Source organism: Fistularia commersonii, chromosome 24 (genome assembly GCF_037954325.1).
Source record: "Fistularia commersonii isolate RoL2024-O1a breed Wild chromosome 24, RoL_Fcom_v1.0, whole genome shotgun sequence".
In the NCBI taxonomy this organism is placed as follows: Eukaryota; Metazoa; Chordata; class Actinopteri; order Syngnathiformes; family Fistulariidae; genus Fistularia; species Fistularia commersonii.
Genome location: NC_141307.1, coordinates 10,366,738 through 10,394,190, shown reverse-complemented (window position 1 = coordinate 10,394,190; position 27,453 = coordinate 10,366,738). Strand labels below are relative to the sequence as shown.

The following is a 27,453-nucleotide window of genomic DNA, read 5'->3' as shown; positions in this document are numbered from 1 at the left end:
TGCGGATGTGCCAACGTTAACTAACGCCGGACGAAGACGGTGTTTGCTAACTACTCAACTCAAAGTCGTTTTACTCGGATTTCTTTTCGAATAAATCACTTAAACTGGTGGAAAGTGCTACCGGTAGTGTCACAATGAGGCGTTCCGGTTTGGGTAAGACACGTTGGTAAATGTATTTAACGTATTAATGGGATTTAGGGAAGCTAGCTAAGAATTTGAGTGTACACTCGACGACCGCTTTATTAGCTACCGATCCTTTTATGAAGTTGACCAAAGTTGGCAAACATTGAAGTTAGCAAACATTGAAGTTATTATAAATTAAGTTTGAGTGTTTATCGGATGATTTTGTCAACTTTCGTCGATTATTGTAGGTGACGGAGGGTCTTCGAATTACGTAGCGAGTGGATACAGCGTGTATGAAGAGGAAAATGAACACTTACAAGAAGGACTGAGAGCCAAAGTCAACGCTCTGAAAAGTGTAAGAAATTGCAAGTAAACATATTTCTTTTAGTGAGTCTTAAATGGTATACAGGCTTTTGCATTACAATAAGCGGACCCAGAGTTGAACTATGTCACAATTTCTAATTCATATTCATATTAATCGTTTATAGCTATCCATCGACATAGGAACAGAAGTGAAGAGTCAAAATAAAATGCTGGACGATATGGTGAGTTTCTTTTATCTTCTGTCATGATGCAGTGATTTATCGTTATTCATTATGATATATTGTTAAAAATTCATTCATATCACTCAGCCGAGTCAGATTTTATTTCTGCAGCCCCAAATCTCAACTCAGTTTTGATGTAGAGCAGTTCTGGGTTACACTCTTTTTAAATTGATAGACAACAGAAACCTAACCCATGAGGAAACCCAACTGGCAACATCCGCAAGGAAACATTGCCTTTATACGTGGCAGAAACCGTGGAGCTTTGTGTGGGCAGCCTTCTGTCTCTGCAGGTCGGACAAAAAAGAAAAACAAGAGTGATAGAAAGCAAGAGTGGGATGGGAGACAGAAGGGGGTTGCAACTAACAGGCACAAATAATCTATTACTATTAATAGCTGACGTTGACAGTTACCTGGTACTAGCTGGAATGTTGCAAGAATAATTCTAATATATTCATGATAGAAATAACAGTGGCGGACGCCTGGTGGGACGCTGCAGTAGATCAAGCCACGTCCCATTGGAACCCGTGGAATGAGAGGCCGAGGACTCGGGAGAAGATAAGAGGCTGCTATCATGTGTTGGTGATGGGACTCGAGGGCAGACAGGATAGGAGGAATGAAAGAGGTGCATCATGGCAGCAAAACGATGGGCTAGCCTGAGCTATGAGCTTTCTGAAAAAGGAAGGTTTTAAGCGCCTAATTTTACTCAGCTGTATGAAACATTGAAGCACTGAATTGAAAACTCTTCCCTGCAAATGATTTATTTATCATAAATTTAATCCGTAGCACAGGTTGATTTGAACATGATCATTCATACATTACCCGATAGAGATTGGGCTTATTTTACCATTGATAATTCCATAATTATTTAGCCTAAAAAGTAAAAATTAGACTAGTTTCATACTCTTGCTTGTTGTACAACAAGGTGAATTGCTGTTGGTTTTTTCCCCTATGGGACTTTAAAGAATTGATAAATGGGCCTCTCCTCCAGAGTTTTTGCTGAAAAATGACTTGATTAATGACTTTATGTACATCACAGACATTCACGCAGATATTCCAAAGCACTGTCTGTGGATTGAGGACTTTTTGTTTGTGTCTCCCGCAATAGGATACAGATTTCGACTCGACAGGCGGACTGCTCGGGGCCACCATCGGCAGGGTCAAACAGCTGTCTAGAGGCAGCCAGACTAAACTGTTATGTTACATGCTCCTCTTCTGCCTTTTTGTCTTCTTCGTGCTTTACTGGTTCATCAAGTTGAGGTGATGAGTGGACCCCCGTAGGACTCGGAATGGATTTTGTGGATTAAGAAAAAACTAAAAACCCAAAGTCCACTATGTTTTAATTCATTCGATAATGGTAAGTTCTATTGATTTTTTTTTTCCTCCCCCGCCGTTATTGATTGAACTGTTCCAAATTAAAATGCTCATCTGTTAGCGGGGTGCTACGATTAAACAAAACGCACCTGTGGTTTTTGTGGGATAATGCAAAGACTCAAAAATTAGAGGGACTGATTTTTTTTTTGTCAAAAACACACAAAACAATCATAACTGCACAGGGATCTTTTGAAGGTGAAATATAAGCGGAATATCTCTGTTGCATCACTGTGAAACACATTTCACCCCTTTCAAGTTCTGTGCCCTGCCATTTTTTTCGAAACTGGTAGATGTGGTTAATGATTACCTAAACCCAAAAGACAAGGATTTGTACTTTGGTGTTTCACAAACCCAGGTTAGTAATATTTCAGTAATCTTACCTGGATTGTTGTGAGGTGGTTCATTGTAAATAAAATAACGAAATAGGGTTAAGTGATGTTGTATCATGACATTTGAATGAAACAGAGTGCATGAAATGAATGAAACACATGACTGTGTTTATTATTGTATAATGTAATACACAATTGATCTTGAACAGACAAAAAAAAAAACATAAATCTGCATAATTATTCTAGAAATTTAAATACACAGGTTTATTGGTTATACAGAAATTAAGGCTTTTCACTAGTGTTAAACTTAGTTTAACACGTCTTGTACCATATGCATATTTTATGATTGGAAATTGATTTACACGAGAACAGTGTTTACATGTAAATATATTAAAAGTGAAATCAAAATAAAAGTCTTACTGTGCTACAGAAAGCATTCACTTCTGATCTTTTGACAATAAAAATCTAACAAAGCAAATGACCTTAAACATCCTTTATCATCTTCCAGAATGTCATCTATCTAATTCAATTGCACTGAGGTGAATTATTTTTTAATTTTAGTGTATTTTTTATTGTCGGCCCACTATGTTAGAGCCTCTCACCATCGACATGGAGTCACTTCTTGGGCAGAGTGTCCATGTATTTGCAGATGATGCCAAGCATAACCTCATCGGCTCCTCCGCCGATGGACATCAGCCTTGAATCCCTGGAGGAGACAAACGCAATTAACAACAGGAGTTCTCTGAAATGTCTGTTGACTAGTACATATATGAACATTTCCCCCCAATGAAAACGCCATCCTTATGTTTGTTTCTCATATATTTGCAGTGAAGGAGCCAGGTCTAAAACTTAACCAAAAAAGACCAGAAAAAAAGATTCCATAATTTCATAAAGATCTCTTCTTGTGCAGTTCAGATTACTTGCCCTACCACTAGATGTCAGTCTAGTGTCAGCTAGGGACTTGGGATAGTTCACCTTTAAAACTAAAATAATTTTTTTTTCTTCGGTAAGAGCTTCGATTCCATAAGTAATCTGTAAATCTTATTTACAAAGTTATTGAAAAGAAAGACTAGTTAACCCTTGTGTTATCTTGCGGGTCAAAAGTGACCCCCAACATGTTTAGCTGTAGAAAAACCACCTTAACCTATTTTTTTCCAACTTGAAATTTTATGACTTTTCCTAAAGAGACCCCATAATTAGAAAAAGTGATACTTCTTTTTTGTTTATGTTTCCATGTGGGCTGTACACCACTAGGGTACAAAGATTGTCTTATGGGTCATTTTTGACCCGTAGGACAAGGGGAGTAAACACAATGTTAAGATCGCACGAGGGTTAAAGTGCTTTTGGTCTACACATGAGCATAAACTTACATGGTTTACAGACCAAAATACAACAGTTGTCAAGCTTGTTTATTGATGCGTAGCGCTAAAGCGGCAAGATATAGTAAAGATCTAAAATCACAAAGAGTAACACTATCTAAAAGTATATACCTACCTGTAGAATCTGCTGACCATCACGTCGCTGGTGAAGCCCATCCCCCCCCAGAACTGGAGGCAGCTGTCACTCACTTCCCGGGCAAGACGGCCCCCTTTCAACTTCGCCATGGACGCAAGCTTGGTGACATCATTCCCCTTGATGTACAATGCTGGGAAGGGGGAAAATTACAGAGGGTGACAAACCCAAAGGAATGACGTGTTGCGAAAACGAGGAATAAGGGACAAAGTGAATCAGGGAACTCTTGCGACGCTTCCCACCTCACCTGTTGCGTGGTAGAGGAGGGAACGGAGCAGTTCCACCTCTGTCAGAAGCTCGGCCAACCTGAAATGAACCGCCTGGTGGAAGAGCACAGGCTGCTTGAAGATTTTCCTCTGCCTCGTGTAGTCAATGGTCTCCTGGATGACAGCGTCCATCGAGGTTAGAACTGGAGGTGTTGACAGGCGTGCAGATGGGTCAACACGTGTCAGCCGTTCTTGGAATAATACATTTATTTCGAGACCCCGAGTAAACTTTACTCACTATTGGCCACCGCCCAAAGCCGCTCTTCTTGGAACTGGAGCATCTGATAGGTGAAGCCCATGCCTTCCTGGCCAATCACATTTGTGCAAGGCACGCGGACGTCGTCGAAAAACACCTCGGCCGTGTCTGATGACCACATCCCAAGTTTGCTGATCTTTCGGGCGATGTGAACCCCTGTGGCAAAATGCAATAACTTGTAAAATATCATAACAATGCGGCTAATTTATGAAATTTTTGGGGTGCTAACGGGATTCATGGCGCCAAAATATTTAGCCTTGTTACATCGGACCAATAACATGACCGTGAAATTCTAAGGCCGTTCAATTCTGACACCAAAGAAGATGACTTTTATGGTTTTAGTGTGCAGGAGACCAAGATAGCGATCAGCTTGAGTAGGACAAAGCAGGGATAGAAAATGGATGGATGGACTTTTCCTTGTGTTATTTATCATTAATCTTTTTCATCAGCTGTGTTACAGGCATTGTTTGGAGAAAAGCATTTCCAGTACGTATTAAAAGTTGAAAAAAAATGTTTCTGTGTAAATAGGTTACATCGCGGTTTATAGACAAGTGCTGCCTATATATGTACAGTGATCCCTCGCTATAACGCAGTTTACTTTTCATGGTTTTGTTACTTCACAGATTTGCATCGTGCATTGTGTTCTACATTCTGATTGGCTAAAAAGTCACTCAGCTTCTTCTCTACCTGTGCGTCAATAACGTTGCAGTTTAATATGTACACGTACGTAAAATAGTTTGCCAAATTTACATTACGTACGAGCAAATTCTCTCGCAATTTCGAGTTTCTCTAAAACCCATAATGTTGACAAAACGCTCTGGACCGACAAAGGCAGCGGAAGATGCTATCTATCGCAGATAAAGTTAAACTTCTGGACATGCTAAGGGAAAGTAAAAGCTATGCGGCTGGAGGTCGGCATTACGGAATTAATGAATCTTCCGTTCAGCAGCAATTTATAATAGAGTATTTAGTTGTATAATAATTGTAAAAAAAAATGAAGGTTTCTACTTCACGGATTTTGCCTATCACGGGTTCTTTTTGGAACGTAACCCCCGCGAAAAACAAGGGTATATTGTTCACATAAATTCATTTATTTTTAGCCAGTATGGCTTATATTCAGGTGTGTTCAATAGTCTGGAAATTAGGGCACTTTTAAAAATCCTACATGACACCAAACCATCTCCTCCTTTCCTAATTCGGATATGACTGGCATACCATGCTATTTTCCTCTGTGCCACTGGCTCAACACCAGACTACATCGCTGGTCTCACTACCTTCTTGTATACCTTTCATTCTGGATGATAATCTTATATCAAACATTAACTCCTGGCACTTTTCTCGTCCCGCCCAAATCTGCTCTGGATTGTTGACCCCAAGTACTCAAAATCCTCCACCTACTTATATCCTCACCGTTCTACTTGGGTCCCTCTCATTCACACACATGTACTCTATCTTGCTGCGTCCAGCCATCATTCCTCTCCTTTCCAGGGCAAACCTCCACCTCTCTAGATCCTACTCCACCTGCTCCCTGCTCTCATTACACATAACCATGGAGATTCTGTCACCTCATCTGTCAGCCCGATCATTGCCGTAGCGAACAAGAAAGGCCTCAGGGTCGATCCCCGATGCAGTCAAAACCTCACCTTGAACTCCTCTACCACACCTACGGTACGCCTCAGACATACATGTCCTGCACCTCTTTGAACATAATTCTCTGCCACTCCAGGCCCCCTTGACAGTACCTTTGTCCCTCTCTTCAACATGTTGTATGCTTTTTCTGGATCTAAAGAGGCACATTGCAGCTTCCTCTGACCTTCTGTGTACTTCTCTGTTAACATTCTCAAACAGACACTGTAATCCTCTTTCTTGGCATTAAACCATATAACTGCTCACCTCTGACCTGGATCTACTTTCCACTAAACTCTTTCCCACAACTTTGTGGTATGAGTCATCAACTTTATTCCGCCATCGTTGCCACTTTTTAAGGAACAAATAAGTCGTTGAAATGATCAAACTTGAGCTTTTTGGACAGTTGGACAAGGCAAAGAGAAAGAGTTTAAGAACATTTTTGACCAATACGGATCAGATAGCTGAATACTGTAGCCGAGCAAAAGACCGACAACTCATATGTTAATATATATATATATATATAACCATCTTACCCGGTGAGTCCATGGGTAAACAGATGAGCGATTTGTTTCTGTGTGGTGGCCCGTCACTTGTATTGGCGAGAAGGCACATCCAGTCCGCCTGGGTGCCATTGGTAGTCCACATCTTCCCACCATTGATCACGTATTCATCCCCTTTTCTCACCGCCTTGGTCTTAATGCCTGTAACCGGTGTGAGTTGGAGCATGTGAGTAGATGGAGAGATAATCACAATCGGGCCGATGAGCGCAGGGATGAAGGCTTACATGAAGAAACAAAGAATGATCCAGAAATTTGATACAAAAACATTAGCTTAGGTCCAAATACACTACATTTCAACTGAAACAAGCTAACTAACGCTCTCAGAGTTAGCTTTGAGTGTGAAACTTGTTTGATTGCTGCATCATATCAGTCCTCTCGGAGGCAAAGATGATATTAAAGGACCAGGAATCGGAAAAAAGGGGTCCCTACTCGAAACGTCGGAACCTGCCCCGACCTCACTGACTCCCAGGCAGGCAACTTTGTCCCCCATGATGGACGGGAGAAGGAACTCTTTCTTCAGCTCAGCTGATCCAAACCTGTCAACGCAAAAACCAGGAACAGGGAGCTATTTACCAAGGAACACATCTGTAATACTTGAAACGGTACTTCAAATGTACAATAAAAGTTGATTGACATAAAGACTCCTATTTTAACAATTCTGCCACTGCTTTTACGAACCGTGGAGTTTGCTAAAATTTTTCTTTTTCATTTGAACACGGATGACATTTCCAATGATATTGGTAAAAAAAATGCACAGGGGAAGGGGTGAAATTAAACTTCCAGGATTCCACAGATTCTCAAATAGCAATCAACGTCCATTAGTCAGAATGCTTAAGGGCGAGCAGAAATATGTAGAGACACTTCATCATTGCTGGTAGCAGCCTCGGATCAGGACGATCGTTTGGGACAAATTCAAGACGGCTCGCCGCTTGTCCAGTTCAGCACTTGGTCGATGCAAGTATCCTTTTATCACTGCACTTCTGTTCCAATAGAAGTGAATCAATCAATGGTGTACAAAATGGACAAGCCAAAAAACACATACTGGCTCACTAATGAGGCATTATGCTTTTAATGTAACTGAGCTTTGAGTATCTTTTTGAAGGCAATGCATGCCAGGTTTTGCTTGTGTCTTTTTTTTACCTGGCAAGGGCGGGAGTCGTCATGTCGGTTTGCACGCCGATGGCCATCGGGATGCCGCCGCAGCGAATGTGACCCAGCTCCTCGGCCACGGCGACGCTGTAGCTGTAGTCAAGTCCCAAACCGCCATACTCTGGAAAAACAGGCAAATAAAAGAGGCATACGAGGTTCCACTTTACGCTTGCGATTCAAGGACAGAACCTGTATAACTTTGCAAATCTGATTGCCATTTTTTTCCTTTTCCCCTCTGTTCAACATTGGTATAAGAGGTATCTGGTCACCATTTAAAGTACGTTTGGATGTGTAAACTCAGTCCAAAGACATCTTACATGGAGCCTGGAAACCAAATAACAACCCTACTTTGATAACAGCAACCGAGCTGTTTGAGATTTCAGTGGTTAAGCGGTAAGTATTTACATTAATGGCTTATGAGGATCGTCTTTTTTACTAAACCCAAGAGTAGTTGAAGCTACTGACAAGGGCTCTTGTTGTATATAATATGAAGGGTTGAGGCGTATATGTGTGCTTCTGCTTGCTATGGCCTTAAACGTCTTTAAGGGCTATTTGTCCCATTCGTGCGGAGGCGAGACAAACGCCTTCAAGGAATTTCCTTGAAATAAAGGAAGATACAACGCGAATGTCACAAAAAAAAGTGTCCCTTCAAACTACAAACAAAACATTCCTTACCAGATTTAAGTCAGAAAATGAAGTCACCAAAGAGTTAAATGTCAACTTTTGACCCAATGGATGTTACCTGGCACTGGCTTACGACAACGACAGTGTGACATAGTAGCTGTTATTAGTCAACACAATGTCACTGGTGGGGTGACGTTGCTGTTACGCTACATGCCGAAACATGAGTTTTTTTTTTTTTTTGAAAGACCAGTTTGTGAACACATGTAGTTGATAGTGAACATATGACTCATAATGGAAAATATTGTGGGGGAGATGTTTGTGATTACTAGCATAGATGAATCTGGGTTAAGTTCCAAGCCTACCTCAGTGTCTGCTCGCTTGTTCAGGATTATCATTCAATTGATAAAACTGCTAAAGTTTAGTTTTTGTGATTCTGATAAATGTAACAAACTTTTATGCAGTTTCTTAACATTTGGAATTCAACCGCTGGTTTCCAATCGTACCCAAAAGTATGTCTCAAAGAGTGCAAAATTGGGGAGTCTAATTTTCCTGTTTGGGCAACGAAGACATCGGCAAAAAGACCTTTAATGCGGCCCGAATAGCCTTTCATAAACAAAATTTGCAAAACGCCACTTTTTTTTGTTGTTTATCATCACAGGCAATCATCATCTCGCCGTCTTCCTTTCATCATCACCTCGCGGCTTCCATTGTTAAACGGGATGCCGGTTTTCACGCTGGCACTCTCAGTGATTAGGGGCAGCTTTGCTTCTGCGTATGAAGGTAGCTATTTCTTCAAGTCATTTAGCGGCAAACAAACAAACAATCTAAATGTTTTCAGGATACAATGGTTGATAAAGAATTGGACCCTGCAGTTGAGAAATAATGCATGAGCCAGGCCCTGAAAATACTGATTAGATTATCAAAAAACAAAAAAGGTAAAAATAAGAAAAATATGTAATCACAACCACATTTAGAGCCTCTTTGAAGGCACATCCAAAGAAACGACTAACGGAGTAACCAGAGGGCAAGGCACGTAGTATCACGTCGTAAATCTACATTTGGTTCGGTTCTGCTTTCACTTTCAAGGGTTGTCAACTCTGGAACTCTGAAATGCAATTTTATTCCTGATAGAAAACCGGTTTACGAGAAAGGGTGAGTGCTGACCGAAAGAAAAAAAAAAACCCTCTTCGTGTCTTGATGGTGTGTATTTTTATGTACTGCGTAATGCGGTTTTATTACAGTTGTTATTGTGTTGACATGTATTTTATCATGTCCAATGATGTAGTATTTACATGTTGGTCATTTACATATTGTTTTATTGTTCATGTAAAAGCCCAAATTAGCAATAGCTTAAACTGGCCGATGACAAAAAGTGGAGCTCCTTCCAACAGACGCACTCTCTGTTAGCATAGCAACGCAGCTGCCACATGCAAACCAGCCACTTTTGCTGACTCTTGCCTCATCTTGGTTTTTGTTTGTTTTCATTTTGACTTCAGAGTTATCCGTCTCGCTCAGGTACTTTCGGGTCCAAAATGGGAATGGTTGTACAGGGGACATATTTTTGTGCTGTACAGTAAAATTAATGAACCTTTTGACATCACTGCCCAGACAGTATTGGGACATAAACAACAATGGCGGCCTACGAGTGAAGAATTTATTTTTACTGTTTTGTACAAGCTAAGATATGTTGAGAGATTTTATCGTTTTTATCTTGCAGTGACAAATATTGCTCAAATACGACAATAGCATCTTGTGAACCGTGAATCCCATTAAATTACAGTTTATTCCAGGGAAATGTTTTCAAGGTTTTTTTCCAAAGCATTTTAGATTTCCTGCATTCCAGGGAAATGTTTTCAAGGTTTTTTTCCAAAGCATTTCAGATTTCCTGGACTATGTGGAAACCTCTATTTAAGAATATTTTTATTTCCTGTAATAAGGGTACTTACGGGCAATGAGCAATTTGGCAGTTGTGTGCAAACGTACTACATTAGCGAAGTGCTGTAATAATACCATGAAGTAGTGTGATCGAATAGTAAATAACCCACTCTTAAACCGGACAAGAGTTGAAAGAGGGCAGGATAAACAGTGATGAATAGTGTTGTCGAGTAGAAAAGGTAGTGTGTGTGTGTGTGTGTGAGTGTATGCCGGGACTGAGAGGAAACAGGTGCGGCCATGCAATAATACCGTGCTGGAAACCCTGCAGCGGGGCAGTGTGTGTATAAAGGGAAGCGCTGGGATTTATCCGTCTTAAAAACAAAACAAAACAAAAACCATCTGACCGGTTGAACTAGCAAGCCCCGGAAAAACAAAACAAATGTGCCATAAAGGATGAATCCTACATGTTTAATCTTAAATTACTTTTACGGCGCAATACGATAGGAACGATGACATGACATGACATAAAGATGCATTAATTATGGTGTTTACAACACGGAAGTCCTAATATCGTATTATTAGGTAAACACTCATTTAAGCTGCCAGCATCCATCTATCTGTCAGGATGTAAGTGCAATAACACTGGTGTGAGCAGCAAGAGCTGAGGAAGCGGTGCAGGAAGCCAGGGGTCATCCTGGTCTTCTCTCTCGGTGCCGTTTTCTTGGGTTAACTTCCTGTTCTCATGTTTTTTAGTGGCAACGCTGCCCGTCACATTATGTGCAAGCACGTTATGTATCTTCGCACTTTTCCCATATTTTTCAACTTCCTGCCGCACAACGAGAAAAGAAAACTGGGAAGCGCGGCCATCCGATGAACCGTGATGGTGTTTTCTATCTTTTTTTTTTTTTTTTTTATTGTTGACGCTGCTTCGCCAAGCGCCGCACAATATCTGCTACCTGATAACACAGTGTGTGTTTGCTGCACGGCGTTCCTCTGTTCCCCTACTCTAATCCCGTCAACTAACGCTTGGGGGTTTGTGAACTCAGCAGTTTTTAATCCAACCCCTCCGCCTTCCCTGTTCTTTGACCTATAAACTCACAATTCGTAACCCATTGCGGTGTTTAGTTTTAGTTTTTTTTTCGTTTTTAAATCGTGTGACTGTCGCGGTTTCGTTAAAAATGTCTTTTGTTAATTCCCCAAAAAAGAAAAGAGATATTTTTGAGCAGGGCGGCTGTTTGTGGGGCGTCGCCGTCGCGTCGTCGTACTTCGGCACAATGGGGGAACGTTTAAATATTCTAACTTGCTGTAATTTGTGGCTACTGTCATCGAGCAGTAGAAAGGTTACGCCCTTGGCCGAAAACAGGCAATCACATCGCCATCGAAATGTACAACCATTCACCCTATTATTCACAAATCATATAGAGACAGACAACAAATTCACACTGTCATCATTGTCTTATATACATACCTCCATTCAGCCTCTCATTAACAGATCATACAGTCAAACAACCATTAACCCTCTCATTCATGACATGTAGACATACAGCAATTCACCCTTTCATTCATGTTTTATAGACAAACTACCATTCATCCTTTTCATTTACATGTCTTATGAACACTGCTATTCACCATATTATTTACAAATCTTATAAACATACAATTCACCCTTTCATTCATACATCTTATAGACCAACTACCATTCACCCTTTCATTCATAAGTCAATTTGGGACATACAACCATTCACCCCTCCATTCACCTGATATGCAGACATAACCATTCACTCTATCCTTTACATGTCTTATCAACATACCGCCATTCACCCAACAATTAACCTTCTCATTCTCAAGTCATAGAGACATAAAACAATTACAACAATCCTTCCTCGCTCACTCGACAGAAAATACCGGATGATCTTGAGAGCGGCTTCGGCAACAGACTCGTACCACTCTGGCGTCTGAGGGAACGATACAGGAAGTCGTTCCTGCCCCCATCGCCATCGGACTGCACGATTCATCTGCCCCGGTTATATCTGGGGTCTGAGGCGCCTCAGACACGGACTTGCCCTCCAGCCCTCGTACGTATATATATTTCAAAATAAGCAGTAAAATTTACCAAAGTAAATTATTCATCGCACACTGCACATATTTGCATATAAAATCTGATAGCAAGCATTGTTGAGTGGAGCAACCAGAACCACCTCCGACTCAACATCTCCAAGACCAAGGAGGTGGATGTGGACTTCAGGAAGAATCGGAGGAGACGGGTACCGATCACCATCCAGGGTGAAGAGGTGGAGATAGTGGACTCCTACAAGTACCTTGGAGTCCACTTTAACAATAAAGTGGACTGGACATACAACACTGATGCTCTTTAAAGAAGGGTCAGAGCAGGACCTTTTTCCCGGGGAGACCGAGGTCGTTTGGCATCTGTAGCACCTCAACACCTTCTTCCAGTCTATGGTTGCCAGCGCACTCTTCTTCGCTATAGTGTGCTGGTGAGGTCAACGGACTCAACAAGATAGTGAGTATAGCCAGCTCAGTGGTGGGACTGAACGTGGACCATCTTCGATCAGTGGCAGTGGGGAGGGTGAAGGACAAAGTGGGAGCTATCCTGGACAATCCTTCCAACCCCCTGCATGACAATCTGTGGCTGATGTGTAGTTAATTCAGGCAACGCTTCATCCCACCCCGGTGCAGAACTGAACAGTTTAGATCAGGGGTGAGCAAATTTTTGGGTCAAGGGCCGCATTGACTTTTGAAAATTTGAAAGACGGACCGGGTCACCACAAGATGCGATACAAATAAAAAAAACAAAACAAAACGCATTTGTTAACAGTACATATCAGACTCATCTGACATTTGCTTTGATCATAAATCCAGCTCGGTTTTGAAGGCTCTGACGTTTGCTTGCATTTCATGCACAAACTGTTTTTTTTTCCCTTGTAGCTTCACATCCAGCTCATTCATGTGTGTCAGTATGTCCACAGTAAAGGCTAAATCAAAAAGCCAATCCGTGCCATTCAGTTCAGGGAAAATTCTTCAAGTAGCTCCAAAAATGAAAATAAAATAAATGAATAAATAAATAAATAAAATAAAATAAAATAAAATAAAATAAAATAAAATAAAATAAAATAAAATAAAATAAAATAATCTCCTGCTTGAGCTCCCAGATTCATCGATCCAATCATTCACATCAAGAATGAATTTTGTACCAATCTTTGGCGGGCCGGATTGAATAGACCAACGGGCCGAATGTGGCCCGCGGGCCGTAGTTTGCCAACCCCTGGTTTAGATGCTTCTTTGTGCCCACGGCCATCAGACTGGTGTGATACAGCAGTCTGGACGGCACAGAACTCTGACCGGCGTGAGGTGCATCTGTGCTGCTTCCGCAACCTCACCCATTCATACCCTAATTCTCTTGTCTATTTTTTATCCTTCTTGGTCTCAGTACATTCGAATCCTGTTTATTTTTGTCATAGCTATTGTTTATGTTCTTATCCATCATTTTGGTTGTCTATTCTCACCCTTGCGGTCTTCTTTTTTTTTTCCAATTCTGTTGTCTATTCTTATCCTTGTTGTTCACTCAGCTGTCTATTTATTTGTGGGTGTCTTTTGCTATCTTTTAATTGTGTCTGTATTTATTTTTATTGATACTCTAATTATTATGGTGCTGTGACTTCTTCTTCTTCTTCTTCTTCTTCTTCTCCTCTAGTAGTACTTTTTCCAGGCCATACTGCTGTTCACAAATGTTCACAAGAACAAGAAGTTGAAATGAGAAATGCTGACTTCTGCTCTCAGTCTAGTTTCCACTACTCTTTCTCATAACTTCATTGTATGGCTCATCAACTGTATCCCTCTATAGTTGCCGCAATTCTGCACATCCCCCTTATTCTTAAAAATGGGCACCATCACACTTCGTCTCCATTCTTCAGGCATCTTCTCACTCTCTAAGATCCTGTTGAATAGTAGAGGCAGAAACTCTACCACAGCCTCTCCTGGACACTTCCACACCTCCACAGGTATATCATCAGGACCAACTGCATTCCACTCTTTATCCTCATAAATGACTTCCTCCTTTCACTTTCGCTAATCTCTTCTACTTTGTGGTCTGCAATAGTCACCTCTTCTACCCTTGCCTCGCTTTCATTTTCCACATTCATCAGTTCTTCAAAGTACTCTTTCCATTTTCCCATCACTCTTCTAGCATCTGTCAATACATTTCCCTCTCTATCCTTAATCACCCGGACCTGTTGTACATCCTTTCCATTGTTGTTCCTCTGTTTCTCCACCCTGTATAGATCGTTCTCTCCATCCTTACTGTACGACCGAGCATACAGGTCATCGTACGCCCTTTTTTTTGCCTTTGCTACCTTTATCTTTACCGTACGTTGTATCTCCCTGTACTCCTGTCTGTTCTCTTCAGTCCTCTCAGTGTCCACTTCTTCTTTGCTTTCTCTGTATATACTCCTGCACTTCCTCATTCCACCACCAAGTCTCCTTATCTATTTTTCTTCAAAATGACACACCAAGTACTCTCCTACCTGTCTCCCTGATAACACTAGCTGTAGTTGTCCAAGCCTTTCTCAACTCCTCCTTGAACGCCATACAACACTCCTCCCTTTTCAGCTTCCACCACTTTGTCCTCTGCTCTGCCTTTGTCCTCTTCATCTTCCTTGTCACCAGAGTCATCCTACAAACCAACATCCTATGCTGTCTGGCTACACTCTCACCTCCAACTACTTTGCAGTCACTGAGTTCTTTCGGGTTACCTCGTCTATACAAGATGTTGTCTACCGACGTGCTCCTACCTCCGCATAAGCTACCCTATGTTCCTGTCTTTTCAGGAAAAAAGTGTCCATCCTTTTTGCAAACTCTACCACCATCTGTCCCTCTGCGTTCCTATCCTGGATACCAAATCTGCCCATCACTTCTTCATCCCCTCGATTGCCTTCACCAACATGCCCATTGAAGTCTGCACCAATTACCACTCTCTCATCTCTGGGGATTATCTATATCATTTAATCTAGCTCATTCCAGAACTTCTCCTTCTCCTCAAACTCACATCCCACCTGCAGGGCAGAGCCACTAACAACATTGAGCATCACACCTTCAATTTCCAGTTTCAGACTCATTCTAAGTCTATCTGACATTCGTTTCACCTCCAGAACGTTCCTAACAAACTCCTCCTTCAAGATAACTCCTACTCCATTTCTCTTCTTGTCAGTACCACAATAGTACAACTTAAAACCTGCTCCTGAGCTTCTAGACTTACTACCTTTCCACCTGGTCTCCTGAACACACAGTATACCCACTTTCCTTCAGTTAGACCCAGAAAAATTTGTACAGTGACATAAGTTTTGTTATTTCAGCTGTTTACGAAAACATATTCTGGATACAATTATATAATCAATATGGGCTTAAAGTACAGACTCTCAGCAGTGATTTGAGAGCATCCACATCCAAATTGGAGCAAAGGGTTTAGGAATTACAGCTCTTTAATACGTGGCCACCTCTTTTTCAAAAAAATAAATAAATACAAAGGATTCACCACAAGGTGCAAACCATTAATAAGCCTAAAAAATAGAAAGGCCAGAATTGACTTGGCCGAAAACACCTGAAGAAGCAGTTCTGGAACAGCACTCTTTGGACAGATGAGGCTAAGATCAACCTGTACCAGAATGATGGGAAGAAGACAGTTTGTGGAAGAATTGGAACAACTCATGATCCAAATCTTCTGGATCCACCACATCTTCTGTAAAACATGGTGGAGGCAGTGTGTTGGCGTGGGCATGCATGTCTTCCATTACACTGGCTCATTTGGGGTTACTGATCATGTGACAAAAGACAGAAGCAGCCGGATGAATTGTGAAGTGTATAGGGATATACTTTCTGTTCAGATTCAGCCAAATGCAGCAAAGTTGGCGCTTCACAGTACAATGATCCAAAACACTGCAATATTCTGCAATGGCCGGGTCAATCACCAGATCTCAACCCAATCGAGCATGCATTTTACTTGCTCGAGACAGACCAGATAAACAAACAGCAACTGAAGACAGCTGCAGAAAAGGCCTGGTAAAGCATCACAAGGGAGGAAACCAAGCATTTGGTGATGTCCATGGGCTCCAGACTTCAGGCAGTCATAACCTGCAAAGGATTCTCACCAAAAATATTGAAAAGTAACCTTTTACTTAGGGGTTATGTTTATTTGTCCAATTACTTTTGAGCCCGTGAAATGAGGAGCATTTTTACAAAAAAAATTATAATTCCTACATGTTTAATCATAGGGTTATGTTTATTTGTCCAATTACTTTTGAGCCCGTGAAATGAGGAGCATTTTTACAAAAATAATTATAATTCCTACATGTTTAATCATATTTTTTTTTTTCAACCTTAAAGGCTGCACTCCAATACCGCTGTAGTTGTTTCATTTCAAACCCAGTGTGATGGCATGCAGAGCCCAAATGATAAAGATTGTGTCACTGTCCAAATATTTCTGGGCCTAACTGTATACGTACATATATACATACAGACACAAATACATATTTATTTATACGCATACACATGTATATACATGGCGGTGCAGTGGTTATTATTATGAGTATCAAATACGGACACACACACACACACATATATTGCTGGTAGATCATTTCGACTTTGCCATTTTAAGAGTACACACATCTTTTATTTCTATGTTGATGTCATCCCTTTGTTTTAAGTTATGCTATCTAAGAATTTTCCCTATGGAGCTCAATAAATTAGATCTTTTCATCATATGTTATCTTTTGTTATCATATCTTATCCCCAGCCTTATAATGTTCGAATGTAACTGGCTACTATGACAAATTAATTTTCTCCCTTGGATGACTAGAGTAAGTCGCTTAATCTAATCTACAATTTTGTTCATTCTTGTAACAATTTTTTTTTTTGTTATAACTATCAAATAACCTATCGCATAACCTTACGCATCCGCCTTGTTGGTTAAGCACGAGTATGAGTAAGTGCTAAATGACGAGTTATAAGTCAGGAGGCCCGACGATGACTTCAGAATATTTCTTACCGACTGGCTTGTTGACGCCCAAGAAACCGGCGCTTCCTAAGATCTTGAAGATTTTGCTTGCTGGAAACAATCCCTCCGCTTCCCACTGATCCACATAGGGGTTGATCTCCTGATCGATTATCTGTGGAGCAAACAGAACAGGGAGGGACATGATATATATATATATATATATATATATGTATGAGATTATGCACAACTTTAATTTTTTTAACACAAATAAAGTAGAACCTCAGCTTGCGAACACCCCTAATTATGAGCGCATTGGCCAATGAACAGAGTTTTTCGTCAAATTTTAAATCCAGCTGTGAAAAAGCCTTGATGCCCAACTACACAAACAAACAAACAAACAATGAGCTTTCTGTGTTGTAGCATTGTAGTGTAGTAGCGTAGCGGCGTGCTACTTTGCATTCTTTACATCCTTCAGCATTGTTTCCTCTTATTATAACTTTTTATCAGTAAGCTAGCACTCATTATGGCTCACAAAAAGGTTAAAAGTGCTAGTGATAGAGTTGTTAAGAAGAAGGCAAGAATTATATTCGATCTGAAGAAGGAAATGGTAGATAAACGTGAGAACGGTGTTTGTGTTTCAGATCTCGCCAAGCTCTACGACATGGCAAAGTCAACCATCTGTAAAATCCTGAAGAACAAAGATGCGCTAAAGACGGCCGATGAGGCTAAAGGACTGACTATATAAACGAAGCAAACTTATCGTTAGCTGGATTAATGAAAGAGAGCTCGCTGGAGATCACATTAGTGAGGGTCTCGTACGCGAGAAAGCTTTACTTTTACTGATTTAGTGAAGGAAATGCAGAGTACAAGAAAGCAAGAAGAGAAAGAGCACCAGAAAGAAACAATAAATAAGGTTATCTTTAGTTCTTATCGGTAGTTCTGCCACAAATAAACCCATAAAAAAAAAGTTTCAAAAGAGTACAGTATGCTTTTGGGGCTTGAAAAGAGATCAATGGGATTTCCATCGATTTCAAGGGAAAAATTTGATTCAGTTGGCGAACATTTCAGTTCGCAAACGGAGTCAGAGAACAAATTAAAATTCGTAAGCCGAGGCTCAACTGTATCCACAAAAGAAAAGGCTATAACTACGGCCACGGGCAACTACGTTATGAGAGGGGAAAACACAGCGGAGGGAATAAAAGTGATTTTCCTGCCGTGTGACACACATCCAGGCCTAAGCCCATGTCTTCTATTTCCAGCAGACAGCCAGTGAAAGTATTACATGTCAATGAATAGAGAGAAGCCCAGGAAATAAATGCATGAATGTATTTGCAAAGAATGATGAGAGCAGTCAGGGGTAAGCACGGGCATGCAATTCCCTGCGCGTTACCTGTCCCATACTGATAACCACGACTGAAAATTAGCGGGTGACAAAATGACAATCACCAGGCTCATAAAACCGTAACAGGGTCTTTCTGTCTGATTACCAGTCTACCACCCGAGCTACACTGCCCCATCAATCATTAATGGTATCTGAATATAAGAAAAGGAAAAAAAAAAAAAAAAGTTTTTAAAAGATTCCCAAAATACTCCTGAGGTTGTTAAGTCTTTGTGAAATCCTGGTCTCGGATGGACGAGCGGAACATTTGCTAACTGTGACAAGCAAATAATACGCTGAACCATCCGCAAAAGCCAGATTAATTGTCCCTTCGCTATTTTTTATGTCACAACCAGCTTTTGCTCCGAAATCTGAAGTCAAGCAGCAGGATGCTCCACGGGTGGATATCAGCAGCAGTGGGCGTTCGGAAAAGGAAAAGGAAGAGTGACGTTTGGCCGATCATTCAAACGAGAGCGTGAAACGGGCAAACCTGAGTATCGTGACTCATCTGCAGTGCCTGGAAGTGGAGCACAGCTGGAGAAGCGATCGCAAAAAACGATCCCGCGAATGAGATGCCCGAACTGTGCGGTGGAAGCTGCGTTTCACAGAACGGAGGATTGATTGGTGGCGTTGAATACATTTAAACACATTCTGACAACAACGCTTTGCACCAGATCATGTACACCCATTCACACCCGAGGCGCTAACCGGACCATCTGGAGGACTCGGGGGTTCAGTGTCTTGCCCCCAAGACACTTGCGTAAAAACATTGGGTACTTGTCGGCCAGAATCCATTATTACTGACTTTTAAATGTGTGTTCAAAATGATGACTCAGATCCCACTGTGTCCTAAGAGCCTGACAGTCTAATAAATGTTAGTCTGACTAAGGAAATGTGCTGTAAATGATAAGTAACACCAGTCAAAAGCATTTCTTGGAAAGTAAGATCGTTGTTAGGGCCGAGCCTCCGCCATTAGTTTGATATGCCAAATTGCCATGTGTTAATTTAGCATGTCGTTAATAGTAACAAATTGGATTTTCGGAAAAATATTCACAGTGTTTGATAAATGTGACGCAAAAACACCCACCGTCCTCCGGAACACACAAATGCAACTCAGCTAGTTTGATGGAGCCAATAGAAACAAGTTGGTAAGGAAATACTTTTTTTACCAGCCAGGACAGAAAACAGACAAAACTATCAATTCAAATATGCGGTACAGGGCAGACTCTATCTGAATCTGGCAAACTTTCATGACTTGATAGTAAACCGTGACAAAGGAGGCCCAACTAGGGTCCCCTTTCACCTTCAACAGTCATCTCTTTTCCAAGTCCAGATCCTGTGGAGGGAAAGGGAGGGACGACTTGTCAGTGGAACGGAAAACAAACTGCTGGTGTCATGAGGGAGCAATCCTAAATCTCTTCACAAAAGGTTGTTCTTGGCTCTTTGGTTGACAAACCGCCATAGTTTCCCCATCGGTGAACTGTCACTTGGTATGCCGAGGTCAGGAACGCTTCATTTCCAACTTCGCTACCTTGGTTGAAAACCGCAAGACTTGTTGTCTGTGCACAGCTGAATGTGACCTTGGGCACGGACACGTGAGTGGGCAGTGCCAGTTAATAACAGACAATAAATTTGCAATATGTCAAAATACATGTAGATTACTGAGTCTTGTTTTTGGATTAGTGATACTTTTCTGAATTCAATTTTTGAAATTTGTGTGATACTTAATTAATCTCCTTCATTGTGAAATGGGTTGTTAAAAAAAAAGCACCCCAAAATTAGAAAGTAATTTTTGAGAGCTGTCCATTTAGCCATTTGGGACACTCCATTAGTACTTGCTACCAATGACCGACACATCTCACATGGTTGGCTGATAAACTAGCTGGTCGGACAGCCTATTGTCCTTCTTTAACAGGACAATGAGCTAATAACAACGCTGTGATTCCAAAGTTCAAAGTTTCAAATTCCTGGCGGCTGCATTATCCCTGCATCGGGAGTTTATTGCAACTGTCGAGGCAAGACGGTGGTTTGTAATTTATCTAATCGTTACGCTTATTGCTAAGAGTTTCAGGATTTGTGATACACAACTAATCAGGCAGACCTTTTGACTTTGCCCGAAAACATACTGCTGTTATTGCTGATGACTGTCAGTAACCATTTGCAAAGTAACCCTATGTGAGTCCCCATGATTCTGTGAGTTGTCAGGGTATCAGCCCCTGGTAGGGTCTTACAAAGCAATTTGGTCATTGAGGAGAGTCCACCTTGCCCTTATTAGGGAGACTAGGGAACCCTTCTGGAGTTGGGATTGGGAGGGGAACTCATGGGTGAGGGCCTAGTTGGAGGGCATTTGACCCATGGGTGCTCAATCAGGTGCGAGGCATCTCATGCGGTAGACAAAGAAGGAGGGCTACAAGTGCTGGACCTCGGAGTCATAAACTGGCTCTTGTAATGCGGTGAGGTACAGGACAGGAAGGTGCCAGAGCAAAGCCAAGAGGTGTTGGGGAGTGCTCTGGGAGCATGGAGTCACAGGAATGTCACTACATGCTATCTGGTATCTGTACAAACATTGTGAGGACTGTGTCCAAATTATTTGAACAACCTAAGACACATTTCCATTGGGTACAGTGGGAAAGACCCCAGGCCATTCTGATTGAAAAATGTAGATTTGTCATTTACACGAACTGGACTTCTGAGGGAGGAGTGTCCAATACAGGAACCGCTTTATGCAGACGTAGCGACCTCGCTGGTTCCATCACCAAATGACCTCCTGCTGATACCCAGCTGTTTTGAAGCCAGGTGCAAAGCAGCTAGGTCGGGAGTCAACACTGGAATTGGGACAGGCGGTTCAGCGCGGTGTTGACAGTATAATGGGTGATTGATTTGTTCGATTGTGGGGGAGAAATCAGAAAAGCCAAGTTCTCAGCTTACCGGTATATTTATGTTCCAAATCTGACCTGCAAACTTTAGGTTGAGAACGAAAAACAAACAAGGTCTCAGATACACGCAGCTGAAATTACTTTCCTCTGCAGGCTGACTGGGCTCTTCCTTGGAGATGGGTTAAAGAGTACAGACATCTGCGGGGAGCATCGGAAGAGCCGCGACGCCAATGTGTCAAAGTGGGTCAGCTGATGTGCTTCCAAAACCTGATGCTGATGCCTCCTTGTGGCAGTACAAGTGTTCCGGGTGCACCCGCGGGGTAAGAGGTCTGGTGGACTACCCAGGACAGGCTGGAGGGATTGTGTATCCGGTCTGAACTGGGAATGTCTTGGGGGTCTGCAGTCCACACAGGGAGATTTGGGTGGACCTCATCAATCTAATGCCAGCATGACCCAGCCCCAGATAGTTGGCGGGATGATGAATCAATGAATATTAGTCACTTGTTTCTTTTCACCTTCTGCGATGGAAGCATTGTCTTTGCTCAAATAATCAGAATTTTACACTTATAATATTTCTAATATTATGAAATGCCAATATTATTCGTGACAATGAAAATACTTTGCTGTGTTAAGAGTTGATGTGCTTTGTCAAATGGCCTCCAAACATACAGTCACGGGTATCTTGATTGGCATGACATTAAAAATGGCAAAGATGTCCTATAGTATGGGTAAAAACAACTGCATTAAACTATGCCATATAGAACATGACACAATTTTATGGATCCACAAATGTCTAATGAAAGCTCTGGCTTCCTATCTGAAGAGATGTCATTTTTTTACCGACAAGATGTATTTATGGACACATTTTTGGGGTATCCTGCATGATCAACTGTCCTCAGGGATCAATGCGGTTTTCTGGGGTCTAGTCTCAATTCATGTTGAGGCCTGCAGAGGAGCTTGGTTGGTGGACTCGGGGGGGAATGCTGGTTTTTGTTTGGGGTTAAGAATCGGTAAGAACGGCCGTCTAGGAACCAAGCGCTCCGGGTTCGGTTCCTGAGCTCCTCCTTGCCCCTCGAAATTATTGTTGAGCAAGACACCGAACTACTCCCCGGGCACTGCTAAGCGGCTGCCCACTGCATCACAGTTCCTCCACGAGGGGTTTAAAGCAAACAAAATTAAGAGGTTTTTCTGTCTTTCGTATTTTTGAAGCAACAGAGAGAGGTGATTGCCTCTTTTTGCTTTCTGCACAGGCGGCGGCGATACACTGGATGTATACGAATGGCAAGGAAGTAACGTGAAAACAAATCCACCCAGAGGCTGAGACTAAAGAAATAAACTGCCATCCATGAACTTGTAAGAAAAACTGAATGGCTGATGATGGGAACCGCCTAGCGTAGAGTGCACTGACAACAACAAAACATACAACTCAATGCCACGCACGGGTACCGAGAATCCAAGTCAGTCTCGGCCAGTTTGGTAGCTTTGCAGGTGGAACCCTCCGGAAGTTTGACTAATTTCAAAGCAAGGAAGTCATTCTGGCTGTCTATAAATGACCATATGAAAACATCAATCGATAAAGCACATGCATACACACAAGCGTGATGTCTGCAAGGTCTTCCAGCCCTCCCCAAGTGCCTGAAAAAAAGTATAGTGGAAACATTTGGCACCACAAGTGTCTAGCCTTGAACAACACAATCATTGGAGGATATCCTAAAACTCCATCTTTAAATAGGAGTCATCCTCCACGGAGTTCTTTTAATAAACTTCGCCAGCTCGAGTTTCCTTTTCTATACTAACAACATATTGTTTTGCATTTCCTTTCACATTTTTATCCTTCCCATTATTCCCTGTGCTGTTTTATTTTCAACCTCACGGCATAGTTTGAAGGTTGAGTCACACAACACGTTTCCCTCCATTTACTGCAATATGTCTGTGCCCCTTGCTCAAATTAGCTTCTTGTTGATATTTTTACATCCCAGACAGCTTGTCTATTACATTATATTAATCATTCCGATAACTAATGCTTGATCATAGATTCCGATACCATTATTTGCAACAGGTTAGCCTCAGTTCCAAATAATATACATAGAAAAAAACAAAATAACTGGCGAACACAAAAATTAGAACTAAAAAAAAAAACAGTTCTATATTCACTATCTTTATCTGGGTTTCTTTGGGAATCAGCTAATCTATGAATGCTTTTTAATGCCCCTTGAACAAATCTAATGACATATGTCCGACTGCAGACATGTTTATTTATAATAATGTCAATCATTTACATCTGGAACAGATTTTGCACAGTAGCAGATATGTACATTTGACCTTCTGAGTGAAAATGAAACTAAAGAATCACATGGATTTAACTCTGTGATTATCAGTACATATTTCATAGTTTAATTCCTTTATGCGCCAACTCTGGTGTTATAACTTGGTGCACTGTTAGAACACCGGATGTAAACAATAGCCAATTAAAGGGTTCCGCTTATCAATCATAACTGATCTTCACAATTCAATTACAATTATGAAATTGATATTGCCCAATCCAAATAAATTGCAAATAAAATGTTCTTATCAAGTGTATTTAAAATTCTAATTCCTCCTGACATTGAATGGTTTATAATGCTACTCGAGGTCTTCATTTTTGCAATATCTATTGAATGACTTTTAATGCTTTTAAATGACATGAGGAAACGTAGATCATGTTCTTAAATATTAAGATAAAGGGCAAAAAGGTTCTCACTGGATTATAAATGGGTATTTATTTGCAATCCCAGGTGTAATCACACATGAATTGAAGAACGATCTGACAAAATAAAAATGTCTTCCATTGTTTTTCGAGTAAATTTAGAGGAGTTTGAATTGAACGGCCTGAAGAGCACAGGAATTTTTCCAATCATGACCCAAACGTGGCCATTCCGTGTCCAAAACTGTGAGACCTGGCGTAGCAGGTTGGGACAACTAAGACAGTCCAATGCTATATTTCAAATTTTATTTTTCTTCTGAGACACGACGATTTGGGGCCAAGTGTTTAGTTTGGCGGGGTCGTTTATTCTTGTGTAATATTTGTTTTTTGCCCAATACAATTTCAAATATAACTACCGTGGACGATGCTCGCTTTTGGAGCCACACATCAGTCTTGCCTTCTCTCGGGTTTTATTGGAAAAACAAATACCACTGAGGACGTCTGCTTGCAAAATCCATCACAGTACTAGAATAAAGTGGCTAATAAAGTTGCTACTGAGAGTAAACTTGACGTTTTTTGTGTCATTGTCACGTAGCACTGAGACAAATCTCACCCAACACAATACTATGAAGCACATGTGGTGTATTAAAGGTCTGAAATCATTTTAGAACACAATATACATTCAAAGGTAAAAATAATGCTTGCCCGTGCTTTTGGAAGTCAATAAAATTATTTTTAAATTCATGGTGATACGAAACTGTTTTTCTTAGTATGTGCCTTTATTTCCTTTGCTTAGCCGAAATATAAACGCGCATCACTTTTTAATGATGCGCTTCTATTTTAAACATTACGGCCCGGCCATACTGTCCTCTAAACACCCGAAAGTTAACTTTCGATTATAACTACGCTTATTACGGTTACATTAGAATTTAAAAAGGGAATTTCGCGAGGAAATGTGATTACTAACGTGCAAAATTGTGACCTAAAAACGCTTTGATTACGTGGTTGCTAAGACGGGTTAGCATTGATGTTACCTTTCTGAGGGACTCCTTTAACGCAAAGTGCTGTGGCGTATAAATCAAATGGTCATCCGTTGTCTCAGAAGCGCTGGAAGTTACGGATTTCGATGAAGGATTTTCAGAAAATGACCGAATGCTCAGAAAATTGTATTTGAAGTATTTGCGACCGCTAATAAAACATTTTTCAGAAACGCCGCGCAGCGCCATGTCTGTTTTGACGTATGAAGTAGGCTCTACTGAGCATGCGCAGAGCGACTATTAAGCAACCTAAACAAGGGAAAATCAAAACATTGCCAATATGTAGTTACTTCTTACCGTCCCTAAATCAGTAATGCATCTTCTTACACTATTCCAGATAATTTCACGCTAAATAATGAAATTATTAGCATTTTAATAATATGCATATCAACCTAATTTCCATCATCACTCTTAATACATTGTGCTTTTATTTTTGTTGATGTCTCTTGCAAAAGTCTACAATAGTATTCCATAAATGATAGTAAAATCTTTCAGTGTATTACCATTTTGCAATAATTCGCTGTTGTTACCGAGTGTTGATGCTGCATTATCTGCATTAAGTTTTCTCACAGGGATGGAGACAAGTCAAGGGGTTATAGAGGAATTTAATGAGATTTGCTTGTATTAAACAAGATGTAGGGCCATATGTCCAGACTAAACATACAACACCAGGTAGGAAAGCGTTATGTAACCAACTTTGCCCAATAAAAATAATAATCATATTGATACAAGGATACAAATCTGGCATTAAAACAGGGAATTAAATAACTAGCTCCTGCCATACAATGGATCAATTGTTTTTTTTTTCCTTTGCAACCTCTCACTCGGAATCCACTGTAGAGGGGATGGAGATTCGTCCTCGGTGCTAGAATAAAACTAACAAATGACGCAACCCCCTTTCTCCTTAAATGGATTCTTCTCCTCTGAAATGCCTTTGACAAGGGTGTCTTCTTCCACTCCAGCCTGAATGTAGTCCTTGATCTCCTCGCAGCATTTGGATGTCTGCAACGAAGGGGAAATGTTGAGAATAGACTTTCTAAAATAAAATAAAATAAAATAAAATAAAATAAAATAAAATAAAATAAAATAAAATAAAATAAAATAAAATACAAGAATACTGAGCTTACCAACCACCGCTCGAGTTTCACCTCAATTTTGAGCTGGTTTACATCCATCACGGCTTTGTCCTTGTCTGTCAGATCATCTACGTTTATGACTGGCATTCTCTGTAAAAAAAACAAAAACAAAAACAAAAAAAACAAAGCAAAAATTATTTAATTGAAAAAAAAATCATAGATTAAAAATAGCTCTACAATACAAATATGAATGGCATTCTAATTATGTATTTGTGAAAATAAATAATTAACAAATATATAAATTCATTATAATTATTAAAATTAGAAATGATTAAAATGTGAGAATAAAAGTGTACTTACGACAGCTTCGAGGCAGGAGTCCTTCACCCTCCGCGAGCCTGTCAGAGAATCCCTCTCCTCCCCTCAATCTGGGTTATAAAGTAATCTGTACAAATTATCCTTATCCCTTAATCTGATTACAACAAAACCTGACAGTGTGATTATACTAGTTTCTCGAATGTGTCTTGAAAAGAAAGGATGAATGCCGCTAGTGTCTTTTCTGCCCTTTTATACACGCGAAAATGCAAAATACAATGTCAGATTTGAATTTCTTCAATTCCTATTGTGGGTTCAGATTATTCAATCCGGGGTCACGACGAGTCTTTAGGTATCATTTTGATGACCGGGCTAATCTGCTTTAACCTATATCTGTCAAGGTGGAGATGCACCGTTGTCCTCGAGGGATTACGGGGGTGGATTGTAACCATTCGCTTTCAAGAAAGACGGTTGTTTTGACAGTGGGATTCTGTGGACGTATCTATCTATCTATCTATCTATCTATCTATCTATCTATCTATCTATCTATCTATCTATCTATCTATCTATCTAACGTGTTTTTTACTGTTTTTTTACAGTTTCCTAATATTGTTTATTATTGTTATGTTTCACTTGAAACTGTGACACAACAATATCCTTCGGGATAAATCACGTTGTTCTTATTCTTATTCTTATCTATCTATCTATCTATCTATCTATCTATCTATCTATCTATCTATCTATCTATCTATCTATCTATCTATCTATCTATCTATCTATCTATCTATCTATCTATCCATCCATCCATCCATCCATCCATCCATCCATCCATCCATCCATCTA

At 40.6% G+C, this 27,453-nt stretch overlaps 3 protein-coding genes across 3 annotated transcripts; 1 reads left to right on the top strand and 2 right to left on the bottom strand.

The window, feature by feature from the left end:
* Positions 1-2,846, top strand: bet1 (Bet1 golgi vesicular membrane trafficking protein). Its single transcript, XM_086171426.1, has 4 exons — positions 1-153; positions 372-478; positions 612-668; positions 1,774-2,846. The coding sequence occupies exons 1-4, from the start codon at positions 135-137 to the stop codon at positions 1,927-1,929; spliced, it is 339 nt and encodes a 112-aa protein (XP_086027552.1). The 5' UTR covers positions 1-134; the 3' UTR covers positions 1,930-2,846.
* Positions 2,520-25,445, bottom strand: LOC147220473 (putative acyl-CoA dehydrogenase 6). Its single transcript, XM_086171425.1, has 9 exons — positions 25,217-25,445; positions 17,297-17,417; positions 7,732-7,861; positions 7,021-7,127; positions 6,565-6,732; positions 4,385-4,558; positions 4,128-4,289; positions 3,863-4,013; positions 2,520-3,074 (listed from the first exon to the last, which is right to left on the bottom strand). Exons 1-9 carry the CDS (start codon positions 25,406-25,408, stop codon positions 2,984-2,986), a joined length of 1,296 nt encoding a protein of 431 aa, XP_086027551.1. The 5' UTR covers positions 25,409-25,445; the 3' UTR covers positions 2,520-2,983.
* A 361-nt stretch (positions 25,446-25,806) lies between these two features.
* On the bottom strand, positions 25,807-26,766 carry gngt1 (guanine nucleotide binding protein (G protein), gamma transducing activity polypeptide 1). Its single transcript, XM_086171427.1, has 3 exons — positions 26,656-26,766; positions 26,347-26,445; positions 25,807-26,221 (listed from the first exon to the last, which is right to left on the bottom strand). The coding sequence occupies exons 2-3, from the start codon at positions 26,440-26,442 to the stop codon at positions 26,096-26,098; spliced, it is 222 nt and encodes a 73-aa protein (XP_086027553.1). The 5' UTR covers positions 26,443-26,445; positions 26,656-26,766; the 3' UTR covers positions 25,807-26,095.
* Between the last annotated feature and the right edge of the window lie 687 nt (positions 26,767-27,453).

Coding starts and splice junctions, on each gene's coding strand:
- bet1 (XM_086171426.1), top strand. Junction 479..611: donor AAGTCAACGCTCTGAAAAGT/GTAAGAAATTGC, acceptor AATCGTTTATAG/CTATCCATCGACATAGGAAC. Junction 669..1,773: donor ATAAAATGCTGGACGATATG/GTGAGTTTCTTT, acceptor CTCCCGCAATAG/GATACAGATTTCGACTCGAC.
- LOC147220473 (XM_086171425.1), bottom strand. CDS start 25,408: ATGGCGCTGCGCGGCGTTTCTGAAAAATGTTTTATTAGCGGTCGCAAA. Junction 7,128..7,731: donor ACGACTCCCGCCCTTGCCAG/GTAAAAAAAAGA, acceptor TTGCGTTGACAG/GTTTGGATCAGCTGAGCTGA. Junction 6,733..7,020: donor GGCAGGTTCCGACGTTTCGA/GTAGGGACCCCT, acceptor CACCGGTTACAG/GCATTAAGACCAAGGCGGTG.
- gngt1 (XM_086171427.1), bottom strand. CDS start 26,442: ATGCCAGTCATAAACGTAGATGATCTGACAGACAAGGACAAAGCCGTG. Junction 26,222..26,346: donor TGAAACTCGAGCGGTGGTTG/GTAAGCTCAGTA, acceptor CCTTCGTTGCAG/ACATCCAAATGCTGCGAGGA.